Source organism: Zingiber officinale, chromosome 6B (assembly GCF_018446385.1).
Source record: "Zingiber officinale cultivar Zhangliang chromosome 6B, Zo_v1.1, whole genome shotgun sequence".
Lineage (NCBI taxonomy): Eukaryota > Viridiplantae > Streptophyta > Magnoliopsida > Zingiberales > Zingiberaceae > Zingiber > Zingiber officinale.
The window spans coordinates 81485407-81498932 of record NC_055996.1 but is presented as its reverse complement, the minus strand read 5'-3'; the positions used below and the strand labels follow the sequence as shown (position 1 = coordinate 81498932).

The 13526-nt window shown below is 43.4% G+C and overlaps 1 protein-coding gene across 1 annotated transcript; it reads right to left on the bottom strand.

The window, feature by feature from the left end:
- Positions 1–11016: 11016 nt before the first annotated feature.
- Positions 11017–11979, bottom strand: LOC121991160. The gene is made up of 2 exons (XM_042545178.1): positions 11821–11979; positions 11017–11727 (listed from the first exon to the last, which is right to left on the bottom strand). The coding sequence occupies exons 1-2, from the start codon at positions 11977–11979 to the stop codon at positions 11017–11019; spliced, it is 870 nt and encodes a 289-aa protein (XP_042401112.1).
- Positions 11980–13526: the final 1547 nt, after the last annotated feature.

Here is a 13526-nt window from a genome sequence, read left to right as displayed (position 1 = left end):
TCGCCTTCCTTTGTTATAGCTTTTCCTTTCCTTTATCTGCAGTAAGAGGAAAATGCAACTATAAGCAAAATTGCTTAGTAAGCGCTATCTAACTCACAAAAACTCGAATATGCATGCGAATAAGAATAAATCTAAAACTGAATGCTTTAACGAAACTACTACACATGCTCATCTGATAATAGAGAAATCAAACATACTGAAATGCTAAACATGTAAAGCTGCTCATGCTCATCTAACAACAGTATGAAAATCTAAACAACATGCTAGCATATCAGAAACTAAACTTGCTGAACTTTAAACTCATGTGAAGTTTATTTCACTTGTTTAAAATCTTATACTTTTATACTTTAAAATAATAATCTTTTCTTGGGCCCAGGCTTAGTACCATTGCGCGCTCCCTAATAGAACTGAGCTAGCGAGCCACCAGTCCTACGAGGGTAAAGACCTCGGTCTTACCAGAGCCAAGACCTCGGAATTGGACACTTGAATTTGTTTAACGATAACCTCGGAAGTCGGGTACTAGCCTCTTCAAATAAAATACTTGTTCTTATTAGTACTTCTAATAAAAGAATGCCTCGTACAAACTGAGATATCAAAAACTGCATGCTTATAAGTAAAATCGTTCATGCATATCGAGGTAACAAGGAAACTTAAATCTGTATGCTTAAATGAATGGTAGCAAAGAAGCATATCTAAACCACGTGCTAGAATAAAGGAACTCAAATCTGGATCCTAGAATGAGTGGTAACAAGGAAGCATATCTAAACCACATGTTAGAATAAAGAGACTTAAATCTGTACACTTGAATGAATGTAGCAAGGAAGCATAACCAAACCGAACCAAAATGCAAATCAATTCTGTAGGTCCCTTTGGAGGCCGGCAAGAGGGGAGGGGTGAATTGTTGGTGCAACCTTAGGTCAAGGTTGACCTGGTTGACCAGACTCGAGTTGACTTGACTCGAGTTGTGTTTTGATGTTTGACGAGTTATGTTTGACAATGTTTGACGTGAACAGAAAAGTTGTATCGTGATGTTTTACAAGGATACAAGCTTGGGAGATTGTGGGTGCAACCCGTGGTCAAGGTTGACCTGGTTGACCCGAGGTGAGTTGACCTGACTCGGAAAAGTCCAAGCAGGGAGCTTGGCACGGGAAAAGTCCAAGCAGGGAGCTTGGCATGGGAAAAGTCCAAGCAGGGAGCTTGGCACGGGAAAAGTCCAAGTATGGAGACTTGGCACGGAGAAGTCCAAGTATGGAAGCTTGGCACATGGGAAGTCGGAGAGGGCTCGGTAGCTCGTTCTCCGGACTGTGGTCAGAGAGGGCTCAGTAGCTCGTTCTCTGGACTGGATGTGGAAAGTCCTGGTGAGTGAAGCCAGGCAGACGGATAAGTCTTGGTGAGTGAAGCCGGGCAGATTGGAAATCCTGGTGAGTGAAGCCAGGTGAAAACCCTAGTGAGTGAAGCTAGGTGAAAGTCCTGGTGAGTGAAGCCGGGCAAGGGAAAATCCAGATGGATCAAGGGTGATCGGACATCTGGTGTTGAGAAGGTCAAGTAGGTCAAGGGAGTGACCGGATACTTGACACGAAGAGAAAAGTCCAAGTGGGTCAAAGGGATTGACCGGACACTTGGTGGGGAGTCTTAGCAGGTCAAGGGAGTGACTGGATGCTAAGCATGATGTACCAAGAGGTCAAGGTTGACCGGATATTTGTTTGGACTTGGTTTGGGCAAAAACCAAGACCTGGATCGGTCTGGAGACCGATCAGAAAGCGATCAGTGTGCCTCTATGAGCTTACTGATCGGTCTGGGGACCGATCAGCAGGAAGCCTGATCGGTCCCCGGGACCGATCAGGGTACGCACAGAGAGTTGCCACTCTCTGTGAAAGCATTCTGATCGGTCTGGGGACCGATCAGCATAGATCCTGATCGGTCCCCATGACCGATCAGATCAGCCCCAGACCGATCAGGGTGATGCCTGATCAGTCTGGCCCTAGCCGTTGAGAGACAACGGCTAGATTCTTCTGCTGTCTTTGGCCTATGTTCTTCTCGCAGGTGGATGCAGGCTATAAAAGGGCTGAGGGCTTCTACAGTGGATACTCTCTCTTACTCTTTAGCTTTGCTGAGCTCTCGTCTAAGCTTCGCGTGAGCTTCCTTTCGGCTGGGTTCCTGCTGTTGTAGGCGTCGCTTGAAGCTGCTGCTTCATCCAGTCGAAGAGAAGGCAAGTAAGCGAAAGTTTTACAGTTGTATTGTATTTTGCTTCTTGCTGTACTTGTACTCCTTCTTGCTGTTGTAAGTTTTTGTGGCGAGGTTTCTCCACCCATAAGGAGTTTATATTAGCCGGTTTTCCGGGGACTCATCCACCGACGGATAGGCTTCGTCCACCTTACGGACACGCCGAGGAGTAGGAGTATATCTCCGAACCTCGTTACATCGACGCGTGTTGAGGTTTGATTTCTCCGCTTTCGTTTCTATTATTTTTATTTCCGCTGCGCTAACCTTGATTTGTAGAAAGAAACGAACGATTTGGGGCGGCTATTCACACCCCCCCTCTCTAGCCGCGTCCATCGATCCTAACATGAATTGCCCTACAAAATAAAACCAACAACCCTTCTCGGATATTCAACTAACTTAAAAGAACTTGTAATTAAAAAGGCAGAGACTAATTAAAACAGAAAGTAGACACAGAGGAATTACTTGGTTTGCAATTAGAGAATTGCTAATCCAAGGCAAAGAAGGTGCACTAATTGATTCTCCTCTGGGCGGAGTAGCCTCTTACAGCGTTGAAAGCACAGAAAGAAATAACACAAATGAAAGCACTAGATTACAAGTGAGTTAATCTGAATGTGCAGACCAGTACTATATTTATAGTACTGGTCCGAGCGCCTGGAAGGAGTTCCGGGCGCCGTGGAGGGGATAAAATTCTATCCCCAACGATCAGATCGCGTTTGACGCGATCCTGGTCAAAAGTCAGCTCCGGGCGCCCGGACCCTCAATAGTGCCCAGGGCGCCCGAAATGATTCCGGGCGCCCGGACCCCTTAAGTCAACTTTGTTGACTTTTTGTGGTCCGATTCTACTGCTCGGTTTAGCTCGTTTCGGTCCGGGTCTATTTGCTCCGGCTCCGTTAGCTTGGGTGATCTCGGCCTTCCAGAATACGGCTCACCCGAACCCATGTTCCGGCCTTCTCCTCGAGCAGCCTTCCTTCCCGGTTTCTCGTCCCTCGAGCGCCGCGCACGCTCTTCTCATCCACCGGTGTACTCTTCCGCGGACACCTCGTCCCTCGGACGCACCGAGCCCGTCGGCTCTCTCCCATGCCGTCCTTCTCGCTAGCCAGTCTTCCGCTCGACTTCCTGTGTTCCTAAGCTCCTGCACACTTAGACACAAGGGTTAAACAAATGCAGGACCTAACTTAGCTTGTTTGATCACATCAAAACACCTTGGGGTTCCAACAATCTCCCCCTTTTTGATGTGAGCAACTCAAGTTAAGTTAGGGTAAACATATGCAATAAAAATAATTTATATTCAAATAAGTCCAAGTATTTTTCAAATGAAAAATTATATTATCTCCCCCTAGACTTAACATACTTCTCCCCCTTTGATCACATAAAAATTGTGGTTATAAACAAGTCTAAGGTAAATTCAAGACACTCTTCAGAATTTTTATTTCGAGAAAAAAAATTTAAGTAAAATATTTTTCAGATTAAAACAGTCACAAGTGTTAAAAAAAAAATTTTAAGTTTGAAACTTATCGCACCATTCCCCAAAAAAATTTTCTAAAAAAATCTAAGTTAATATTCATAAGAAACAATTCTAAGTCAAAAAATGATAAGGCAATATTATCATAAAAAAAAATTCTAAGTTAACTTTTTTTATATATAAGAAAAATCTAAGTCAATTTTCATAAAAATTTCTAAGATAATAAAAAAAATGTTTCTAACACAAATTGAATAACTCTTTTAAAGCATTAAGTAATTTAAATTAATACTTTTTCAGTTAATCAATTAAACTTTTCATTTCGATACTTGACTTCCAGGTCGTGGCGAGGCACTAGGCCTTCTTGGTTATTGGAGCAACAACCACTTCCTTAGACAAAGCCTCATAAAGAAATTAGTTGTTTAATTTCTTTGCTGAAAATGCTAAGTCTGACTTTAATTTTAAATTAAACAGGTTTTTGGAACCCAGTAAAGGTTCCTACCTACAGGATTAACCAAGTATTTCCTAGGTATATAGATTTTTGATATATTTCTAATTTGACTTTGATGAAATCTATAATACCAATTTAAACCTCCATAATTTCTAAAAGTAGAAATATTTGAATCATTAGATTTTTCCAATCTTTCTATTTCTTCTTTTAGTTTTTCATTTTCAATTTTTCAAAATCCTCTATAAGACATGATTTTGCCAAAATTCTCTTTGTTTCTAAAATTTCATTTTCTAATTTGGCATTTTTATTTTCTAATTTGTACATGGATTTAGTCATTGCCTTAATACCAAAGTAAAGTTCATTAGGGGGTAAGAGGCATACCTCACTTACCATATCAGATTTAAAGCCTGAATCTCCCCCTGCTTCGCTACTTCCATCTGAGGTCGCTCCCCCTTCATCGATGCTGGGTTCTGATGTACTTTGTCCTTCGTGGCTTGCCATCAGTGCAATCCCCGCATATTCTTGAGCTTCTGATTCAGATGAAGAAGTGCCATCCCAAGTTGCTTTTAGGTTGTGTTTCTTAGGTGCCTTCATTTTGACCTTCTTGAGTTCTGGGCAGTCTTCCCTTAGGTGTCCCTCCTTCTGACACTGGTAGCACCGTACCTTTCTTCCACCTTTTTGATTCTTTTTATTCTGCATTTTAAATTTATTAGATCTAAAAAACTTTTTAAAATTTCTTACCATGTGCGCTTCTTGATCGTCTTCGGAGTCTGACTCGGGTTCATCCTTGTTGGTTGCGTTCAGCGCCATAGTCTGGGTTGTGTCCTTTGATATCTCTGCATATCTAGTTTCGTGTAATTCAAGGGTAGAAAACAACTCTTCTAAAGTACTTACCTCCAGGTCTTTTGAGATGTAGTAAGCATCGACGATTGATGTCCACTCCGGAGTCCTTGGAAACGCGTTGAGCGCGTAGCGTATAGTGTCCCGGTTTGTTACCATTTCACCAAGGTTTTCGAGACCAGTAACTAGTTCTTTTACCTTTGCATGTAGACCGGCTACTTTCTCACCTTTCTCCAGACGGATATTCATCAGTTTGTTGCGGAGGATGTCCCTTCTAGCGAGCTTTGCTTCGGACGTGCCTTCGTGGAGTTCCAAGAACTTCTCCCAAAGTTCTTTAGCAGATAAGTAGTTTCCGATGCGGTTGACCTCTTGAGGCGGTAACACGCTCAGCAGGTGATGTTCCGCACGGCTGTTTGCTACCGACTCATTCTGCTCCTTCTTTGTCCAATCGCTCTCTTCTTTTTCTTTTCCATCTTTATCTATTGGAGCTACAAAACCATATTTCATAATAACCCGAATTTCAAAATCTGTTTTTAGGAATACCTCCATACGACGCTTCCAGTCTGCGAAGTTCCCCTCGAATTTTGGTGGAACAATGCTTGGTCCGACCATCTTTGTTGCTTCGATCGGCGGTTAGTCCTCCTGAAGCGCCTTGCTCTGATACCACTTGTAGGTCCCTTTGGAGGCCGGCAAGAGGGGAGGGGTGAATTGCCCTACAAAATAAAACCAACAACCCTTCTCGGATATTCAACTAACTTAAAAGAACTTGTAATTAAAAAGGCAGAGACTAATTAAAATAGAAAGTAGACACAGAGGAATTACTTGGTTTGCAATCAGAGGATTGCTAATCCAAGGCAAAGAAGGTGCACTAATTGATTCTCCTCTGGGCGGAGTAGCCTCTTACAGCGTTGAAAGCACAGAAAGAAATAACACAAATGAAAGCACTAGATTACAAGTGAGTTAATCTGAATGTGCAGACCAGTACTATATTTATAGTACTGGTCCGGGCGCCTGGAAGGAGTTTCGGGCGCCGTGGAGGGGATAAAATTCTATCCCTAACGATCAGATCGCGTTTGACGCGATCCTGGTCAAAAGTCAGCTCCGGGCGCCCGGACCCCTTAAGTCAACTTTGTTGACTTTTTGTGGTCCGATTCTACTGCTCCGGTTTAGCTCGTTTCGGTCCGGGTCTGTTTGCTCCGGCTCCGTTAGCTTGGGTGATCTCGGCCTTCCAGAATACGGCTCACCCGAACCCATGTTCCGGCCTTCTCCTCGAGCAGCCTTCCTTCCCGGTTTCTCGTCCCTCGAGCGCCGCGCACGCTCTTCTTGTCCACCGGTGTACTCTTCCGCGGACACCTCGTCCCTCGGACGCACCGAGCCCGTCGGCTCTCTCCCGTGCCGTCCTTCTCGCTAGCCACGTCTTCCGCTCGACTTCCTGTGTTCCTAAGCTCCTGCACACTTAGACACAAGGGTTAAACAAACGCAGGACCTAACTTAGTTTGTTTGATCACATCAAAACACCTTAGGGTTCCAACAAATTCCTCATGCTCAATTTTGTACACATGCATATCAATTCTTCACGCTAAAAAAAAAATACATTAAATCTGTACACATGCATATCATCATATGTATATAACAGTTATATAAAATGCAACTAGAGGAAGAATTTGCTACTAGGAACTAAAGAGAAAGTATCAATTCTTCATGCTCAATGCTACAAAGATTTACTACTGAGAACTAAAACATCATTTCTTCTTCATGCTATGTGCCACGGCAACAAAAGAAAAACCGAAAAAATTCCTAGCTTCCTTACAAACCGAAACCACAAATAATTTCTCCTGTTCAGTGCCACGGCAGAAAACTAAAAGAAGCAAAATACTCCACATACTTATCCTTTTCATGTTCTTCCTTTGAAACTCACGACAGAAATTTCAAAACTAAAAATCTTACAACATGCTTCGAATTCAAGGAGAAAAAGATCTGAAACCACTCCTATCGCAGGTGAGAAGCAACTTACACTTCGTTCTTAAACCCACACCCGAAATCAGCCTCTAGGGTTTCCGATAGCTCAAATTCCGGCGACTCCTTGCGTCTCTGTGCTCTCCTCGACGAGGAAATCATGAAGACAAGAAGAACTTCTCGGATTGAACCCTTGGCCGGCCGCCGGAGAGAAGCCCTAGCTTCTCTTTGGTTTTCGCCCAACATAGACGCCGCGCTGTCGGAAGAGAAAAGGAGAGGAGAGGTTTTTAGGTCACGGAAAAATTAATCCCTAAGTTCTCCCTTTATAACTCAAGTATTCTGTTACAAATCATTGCTTAAATAAATTTCACTTCCTATTTTATCAGCACGGCCCTGCTGGGTTCTTGGTCATCACGCTTTGCTTAAGTTTCGGATCGGGTCGGAGGTCGCGGGTTTGAACCTCGATCGAACCTATTTATTTTTTGAAACTTCCTCCTTTTGTAAAATACCAAACGTACTCCAAAAATTGCATAAAAATACTCTAAAAATTCCTAAAAATCTCTAGAATATTTCTAAAGCATTTCTAATTATTTTTAAGCACTATTAGGACTCATAATGAGGAAATTTGGGTTGTTACATCTTGTCCTTGTCCTTGTTCTTTAGTTTTGGACAGGTGTCTTTTACGTACCCTTCTTCATTACAGTGGTAGCATTTTACTCTTTTTTTCCTTCTTTTACCCTGCACTTGATTAAACTTATTAGTTTTAAATGACTTTTTAAATTTCCTTACCATGAATGTCGTTTCGTCATCGTCAAGGGATGTTTCAGACTCTTGTTCATCAGTTTTTACATTAAGGGCAATGTTATGTGTTGTCTTCGTTCTTAGACCTACATTTCTAGATTCGTGAATCTAAAATGTTGAAAATAGTTCCTCTAAATCACTTACCTCTAAGTCCCTAGAGATGAAATACGCATCTACTAGGGTTGACCATTCCAGAGTCCTAGGAAATGTGTTAAGCGCGTACCTTAATGAATCTCGGTTGGTTACCTTTTCTCCGAGATTCATGAGCCCAGTGATGAACTTCTTGATTCTTGAGTGGAGGTGTGAGACAGTTTCTCCTTCTTCCAATCGGAGGTTGCAGATCTGGCTCCGGAGTAGGTCCCGTCTCGCGAGTTTGGCTTCGGATGTACCTTCGTATAGCTCCAGGAACTTCTCTCAAATTTTCTTTGTTAATTCATAGGTGCCGATTTTGTTGATTTCTTGCGGAGGTAGCACGCTCAGTAGATGGAATTTAGCTCGTCCATTTGCTACGAAGTTTGCTTGTTCCTTCTTGGTCCATTGACAGTCTTCTGTCTTTTGGTGCTACAAAATCATATTTCAATATTAGTAATAACTCAAAGTCTATTTTGAAGAATACCTCTATCTTTCTTTTCGAAATCGTGAATTCCCCCTCGAACTTGGGCGAGTAGATGCTTGGTCCAGCCATCTCTTGTACTTCGGTCGACGGTTAGTCCTTGCTCTGATACAAATTATTGGTCCCTTGAGAGGCCAGCAAGAGGGGGGTGAATTACCTAAAAATAAAAACAAATACCTTTCTCGTATTTTATAAATTTTATTAAAATAAATACTTGTATAAAAAGAATTAAGAAGTTAATTAAAAAGAGAAAAAGACATATTTTTTACTTGGTTTACAATCAAGGGATTGCTAATCCAAGACGTTGAAAGCTCACTAAAGTCTCTTTTAGGCGGAAAAGCATTTTCCAGAAGTTAAAGCACCAAATTACAAAGTTAAACTCAAAGTAGATTGTTTACAAGTGTGTTTTTAGCTTATGTATTTATAGCCCTGATCGAGGCACATGGAAGGGTTCTTAGCACTCGGACGTGAATAGAATTTTATCCTCTTCACAACAGATCGTGCCACGTCAAGTTTCGATAAGGTTTCTGGTTCGAGCGCCCGGACCAAAGTCAACCTCTGTGTTGACTTTTCGATCTGGGCTCTCACTCCGGTTCCGCTTGGTTGGATGATTTCGACCATTCGGATTAGGGCTCACTCAAACTCATTTCCTGGCCTTCTCGAACAACCTTCCACTCCAGCTTCTCGTCCCTCAAAAATGTCGCGCGCTTACTTCTCATCCACCAACGTACTCTTTCGGCTTCCGCAACACCTCATCCCTCGGACATACCGAGCCCATCGACTCTCACATATGTTGCTCTTTTCGTTAGTTGCATCTTTCGCTTGACCTCCTGCGCTCCTAAGTTTCTGTACACTTAGACACAGAACATCAAAACATAACAGGACCTAACATGACATATTCACATTTATTGTAAACTTCTTTTCTTAGCACTTCTCTTTCAAGAGATATGAGAATCAATAATTTATAACAATAATTATTGAGAAAACAAACATATGTCAATTTGTGATAGTAGCAGCAATTAAGTTGCACTTGCTTACCTAAGGAAAATCATTTAAACATGTTATCCAAGGCCTCCTTGGGCTCTTTGTAACCCTTGTAACTCTCGAGGTCAATCTTCCTCAAGTAAGAGTCCCATCCATGAACTCATAGTGTCCATATCGAGTACGGAAGGCTGTCTTCTGTATATCTGAATCTCTCACACTGAGCTGATGATAGCCAGAGCGCAAATCAATCTTAGAATACATACAAGTATTCTTGAGCTGATCAAACAGATCCTCTATACGTGGCAGTGGATATTTATTCTTAATAGTCACTGTATTCAGCTGCCGATAGTCGATGCATAATCTCATCGATCCGTCCTTTTTCTTCACAAAGAGTACCGGAGCTCCCCATGGAGACACACTAGGACGGATAAACCCTCTATCCAGCAGCTCCTGTAACTGTACTTTTAGCTCCTCCAACTCCTTAGGTGCCATGCGATACGGAGCCTTGGACACCGGTGCTGTCCCCGGGATCAACTCAATCGTGAACTCCACTTGCCTTTTCGGGGGCAGGCCGGGTAATTCTTCTGGAAATACGTCAGGGTACTCCTGAACTATAGGAATGTCAGATAGCTGTGTGGTAGTATCCTGATCAATCTTAATCATAGACAACAAATACCCCCGACATCCTTGAGACAATAATCTCTGAGCTTGCATTGCTGAGATGACAGAAATCCCCTCATCCTTGGTACCCATGAATACCCAGGACGGTAGACCCGAAGGTCTAAATGTAACCACTCTAGCGCTGCAGTCGACGGTAGCATAATATCTGGCTAACCAGTCCATACCCAAAATGATGTCAAATTCTAGCATATCTAGAACCTGCAAGTCCACCATAAGGGTCTGACTCTCGAAATCCAACGGACATTCTTTAATCTCTTGACTGATATCTAGTATCTCTCCCGAAGGTAAAGATACCGCCAATGAGTGAGTCCGACGAACGAGTAGTCTACAAATCTTACTCAGAAATGCCCGGAAAATAAAAGAGTGGGAACTACCAGTATCAATCAACAATTCAGCCGGAAATGAATAAACAGAAATCATACCCCGAAAGACCGATCCCTCGGCCCGCTGTGCCTCCTCGCGAGTAATAGCATACACTCGTCCTACTTCAAGGCATGATGGCGATACTCCAGTAGTAGTCTGAAACGGTGCAGGTGGAGTAGTAGTGAACTGCTGAGGCTGGTGAGTGGTAGCATACTGCTGAGGCTGATGAGTGGTAGCATACTGCTGAGGCTGTACCACTGGACAAGAGCTAGGCGTCGTCATAAGGTTCTGCGGTGCCGGATATGTCTGATGCGAAGAAACCGTAGAGGCATACTGTATAGCAACTGGTACCGCTGAGTGATCGTGGCCCTGGATGTGATATACCTGTGCCTGAGAAGGTGGCATACGCTGCTGATACGGAGCACTCTGTGTCCTCTGTGAGCTCTTCGACTGTCGCGTCTGAGTAGTATGCCTCCCCTGTGGAGTATTCTTAGCTGCCTCCATCTGTGCCTTCAGTGTGCAATCTCGACTCACATGACCCGGAAGCTTACAGTAGTAGCATACGTCCTGGCCCATTGGACAATTTGGTTTAATATGTCCCTCCATACCACACCTGTAACATCTATAATCACTGGAAGAATCCTTCTAAGAAGACTTAGATGAACCAGTTGATGATCGTCCTGTCTTCGCTGATCGATAAGACTCCCCCGAAGCATTCTGGGATCCCTGCCATTTCTTCCGCTTTTTCTTATCCTTGTATTGTTGTTTCTGATTTGGAGCTGTACCCTGTGCCTTCTGTTTATCCTTTCCCCGCTCCTGAGAAACTTGCTGCTGTGTCATCTCAATCATCAATGCTCTGTCCAATGCCTCTCTGTAAGTGTTGGGAGTAAAACCCGACATCTGGATACGAATATACGCCGCAAGGCCCTGGGTAAACTGGTCTAACCGATCGTTGTCCTGAGCAATAAGTTGCGGGCAGTACTCAGCTAATCGGTTAAACTCTGCCTCATACTCCATCACCGATCTATCCCCCTGCTTAAGACTTAAGAATTCCTGTCGACGGGCTATACGGTAAGGAGCTGGAAAATATTGTCTCTCGAAGGCATCTCTGAATAAAGCCCAGGTAATACTCTGATTCCCAAAGAGGGACTTCTGCATCTTCCACCAGGTAACAACCTGATCTCGGAGGTGATATGCAGCTAGTTCGGCTTTTTCTTCCTCAGTACAAGACAAATACTCGAATGTATCCTCCACATTTCCCAACCAGGAACGGGCCACACTGGGGTCGGGAACTCCATAGAATAAGGTAAAACGATCCTTTACCGATCGGGCCAGTAAGGGAATCCGAGCTCTGTCCTTCGTCCAAGAAGTAGCAGTAGGAATAGGGGCTATCGGTGGTAAGGTGGGAGGAACCAACTAGGGCTGAAAACCCAGATCTCTCGTGGGAACCTGAGGAGTCTGTGCACGGCTGTCAATCTCAACCTCTGTAGGATCCCTAACATAATCCTCCTCGTACTCCACTGGCTCAGCCTCTACAGACTCAGTATGCGGTTTTCGGGGTCGCCCCGGACCACGACGCGGACGAGGGGTCGTATCTCCGCGCTTCATTCCTGATATGAACAACAAGGTAAGACTACAACAACATAATACCACAGTAATTTAACTTACATCATATAGCTTGGAGATATCCTGCCGATGCCTGGTCCTAGTATCTGAACCGTCACATCGGAAAAATACGAATCCCGAGTGTAAAACCTCGTAAACTTCGTAGTCCTCGTAAAACTTGTAAATCTCGCAATCCTCGAAAAACCAAGACCCGAGAAATAGACGTCGTAACCTCCAAATCCAAAACACAAAATAACGTAAACCTCCAAAATTCCAAAACACGCAAAGGAAAGAAAATAGACCTCGCAAGCTTGCTCTGATACCACTAAATTGGTATCAGATAAATCTCGAAAATCCAGAACACATAGCAGGTATCGCAAACCTCGCTCTGATACCACTAAATTGTCACGTCCCCGGGAAAGTACCTCCCGAAAAATTTCGGCAGCACCTCCCATGTACCGGTGACAATCTGAAACTCTCATACATGCAAAATATGTCAGCCACATGCGGCTGGGATATATATGCATAAAAATAACCACATCCACGCAGTTGAATATGTAGCCCACACGGCTATATCAAAAGCACAGCGGAAAACGAATATGAAACCCACAAAATCGAAAGTCCACAAAAACACACCACAGGTATAAGTCCACAATACACGTATCAAGATATAGTATGATATAACAACACCAAATCCATGAAACATAAAATGCTAATAGTAAAAGACTAAAAACCGATAAGAATCCTCGGATGTAACGTGGGAAGTGGGACCGACTGGCAGCATACTCCAAGTAACTCCATGTCATCTACCTACTACCTGAAAACATAACGGTATAGACGGGGTGGTGAGTACAAAGAACTCAGCGGGTAAGAATAGAATAAAGCATGGTAGGTACAACAACACAAGAACCAAAAGATACAGTCTCCATAATAAGAATAGAATCATGCTACCAAAATATAACACATCTAACCACAAACTGATACAACGACTATGCATATACATACCTGACATAGTAGATACACATGCTCGACTAGAATCAATACCACGATACCAAAATCAGGGAACTCACCGGACTAACAATAGATCAACTCAAGACACCTGTGCAAATATAGATACGACTGCATATACATGTAAAATAGATGACATGTATGCAGTATGACACCCAAATGTAACATATATAGCGCAAACAAATGCAACAGCACACAATCACATGTAACTAATATCTACTAGGCATGTATGCGAAAAATATCTCCCTAGATGCACCGTGCATCCTATGCAAAAGTGCATGCATGCTCTATGATCCCCCCCCCCCCCCCCCCCGCCACCTCTCTAGACACCACGACCCCTGTATGGTCGAGAGGCTTGGGTCCGTGACAAACCGTACTAGCCTCCAGTACATGCACCGCTATAGGCGGCCGAAGCGGACGGTCAGCTAAGTAGTTATATAACTACACAGCTAAGGGTCCCTGACGACTCACAACTCAAGCCCTCTGACTACTGTACCCTCAAGACCCACTACTCCAGAGTGGTCGAGGCTGACAGAGTATAA

Bases quoted from the DNA above. Each gene is read 5' to 3' on its own strand.
- LOC121991160 (XM_042545178.1), bottom strand. From the start codon at position 11,979: ATGAAGCGCGGAGATACGACCCCTCGTCCGCGTCGTGGTCCGGGGCGA. The intron at 11,728-11,820 runs GTTCCCACGAGA...TCTTGGACGAAG, and splicing joins GCCGTGCACAGACTCCTCAG to GACAGAGCTCGGATTCCCTT.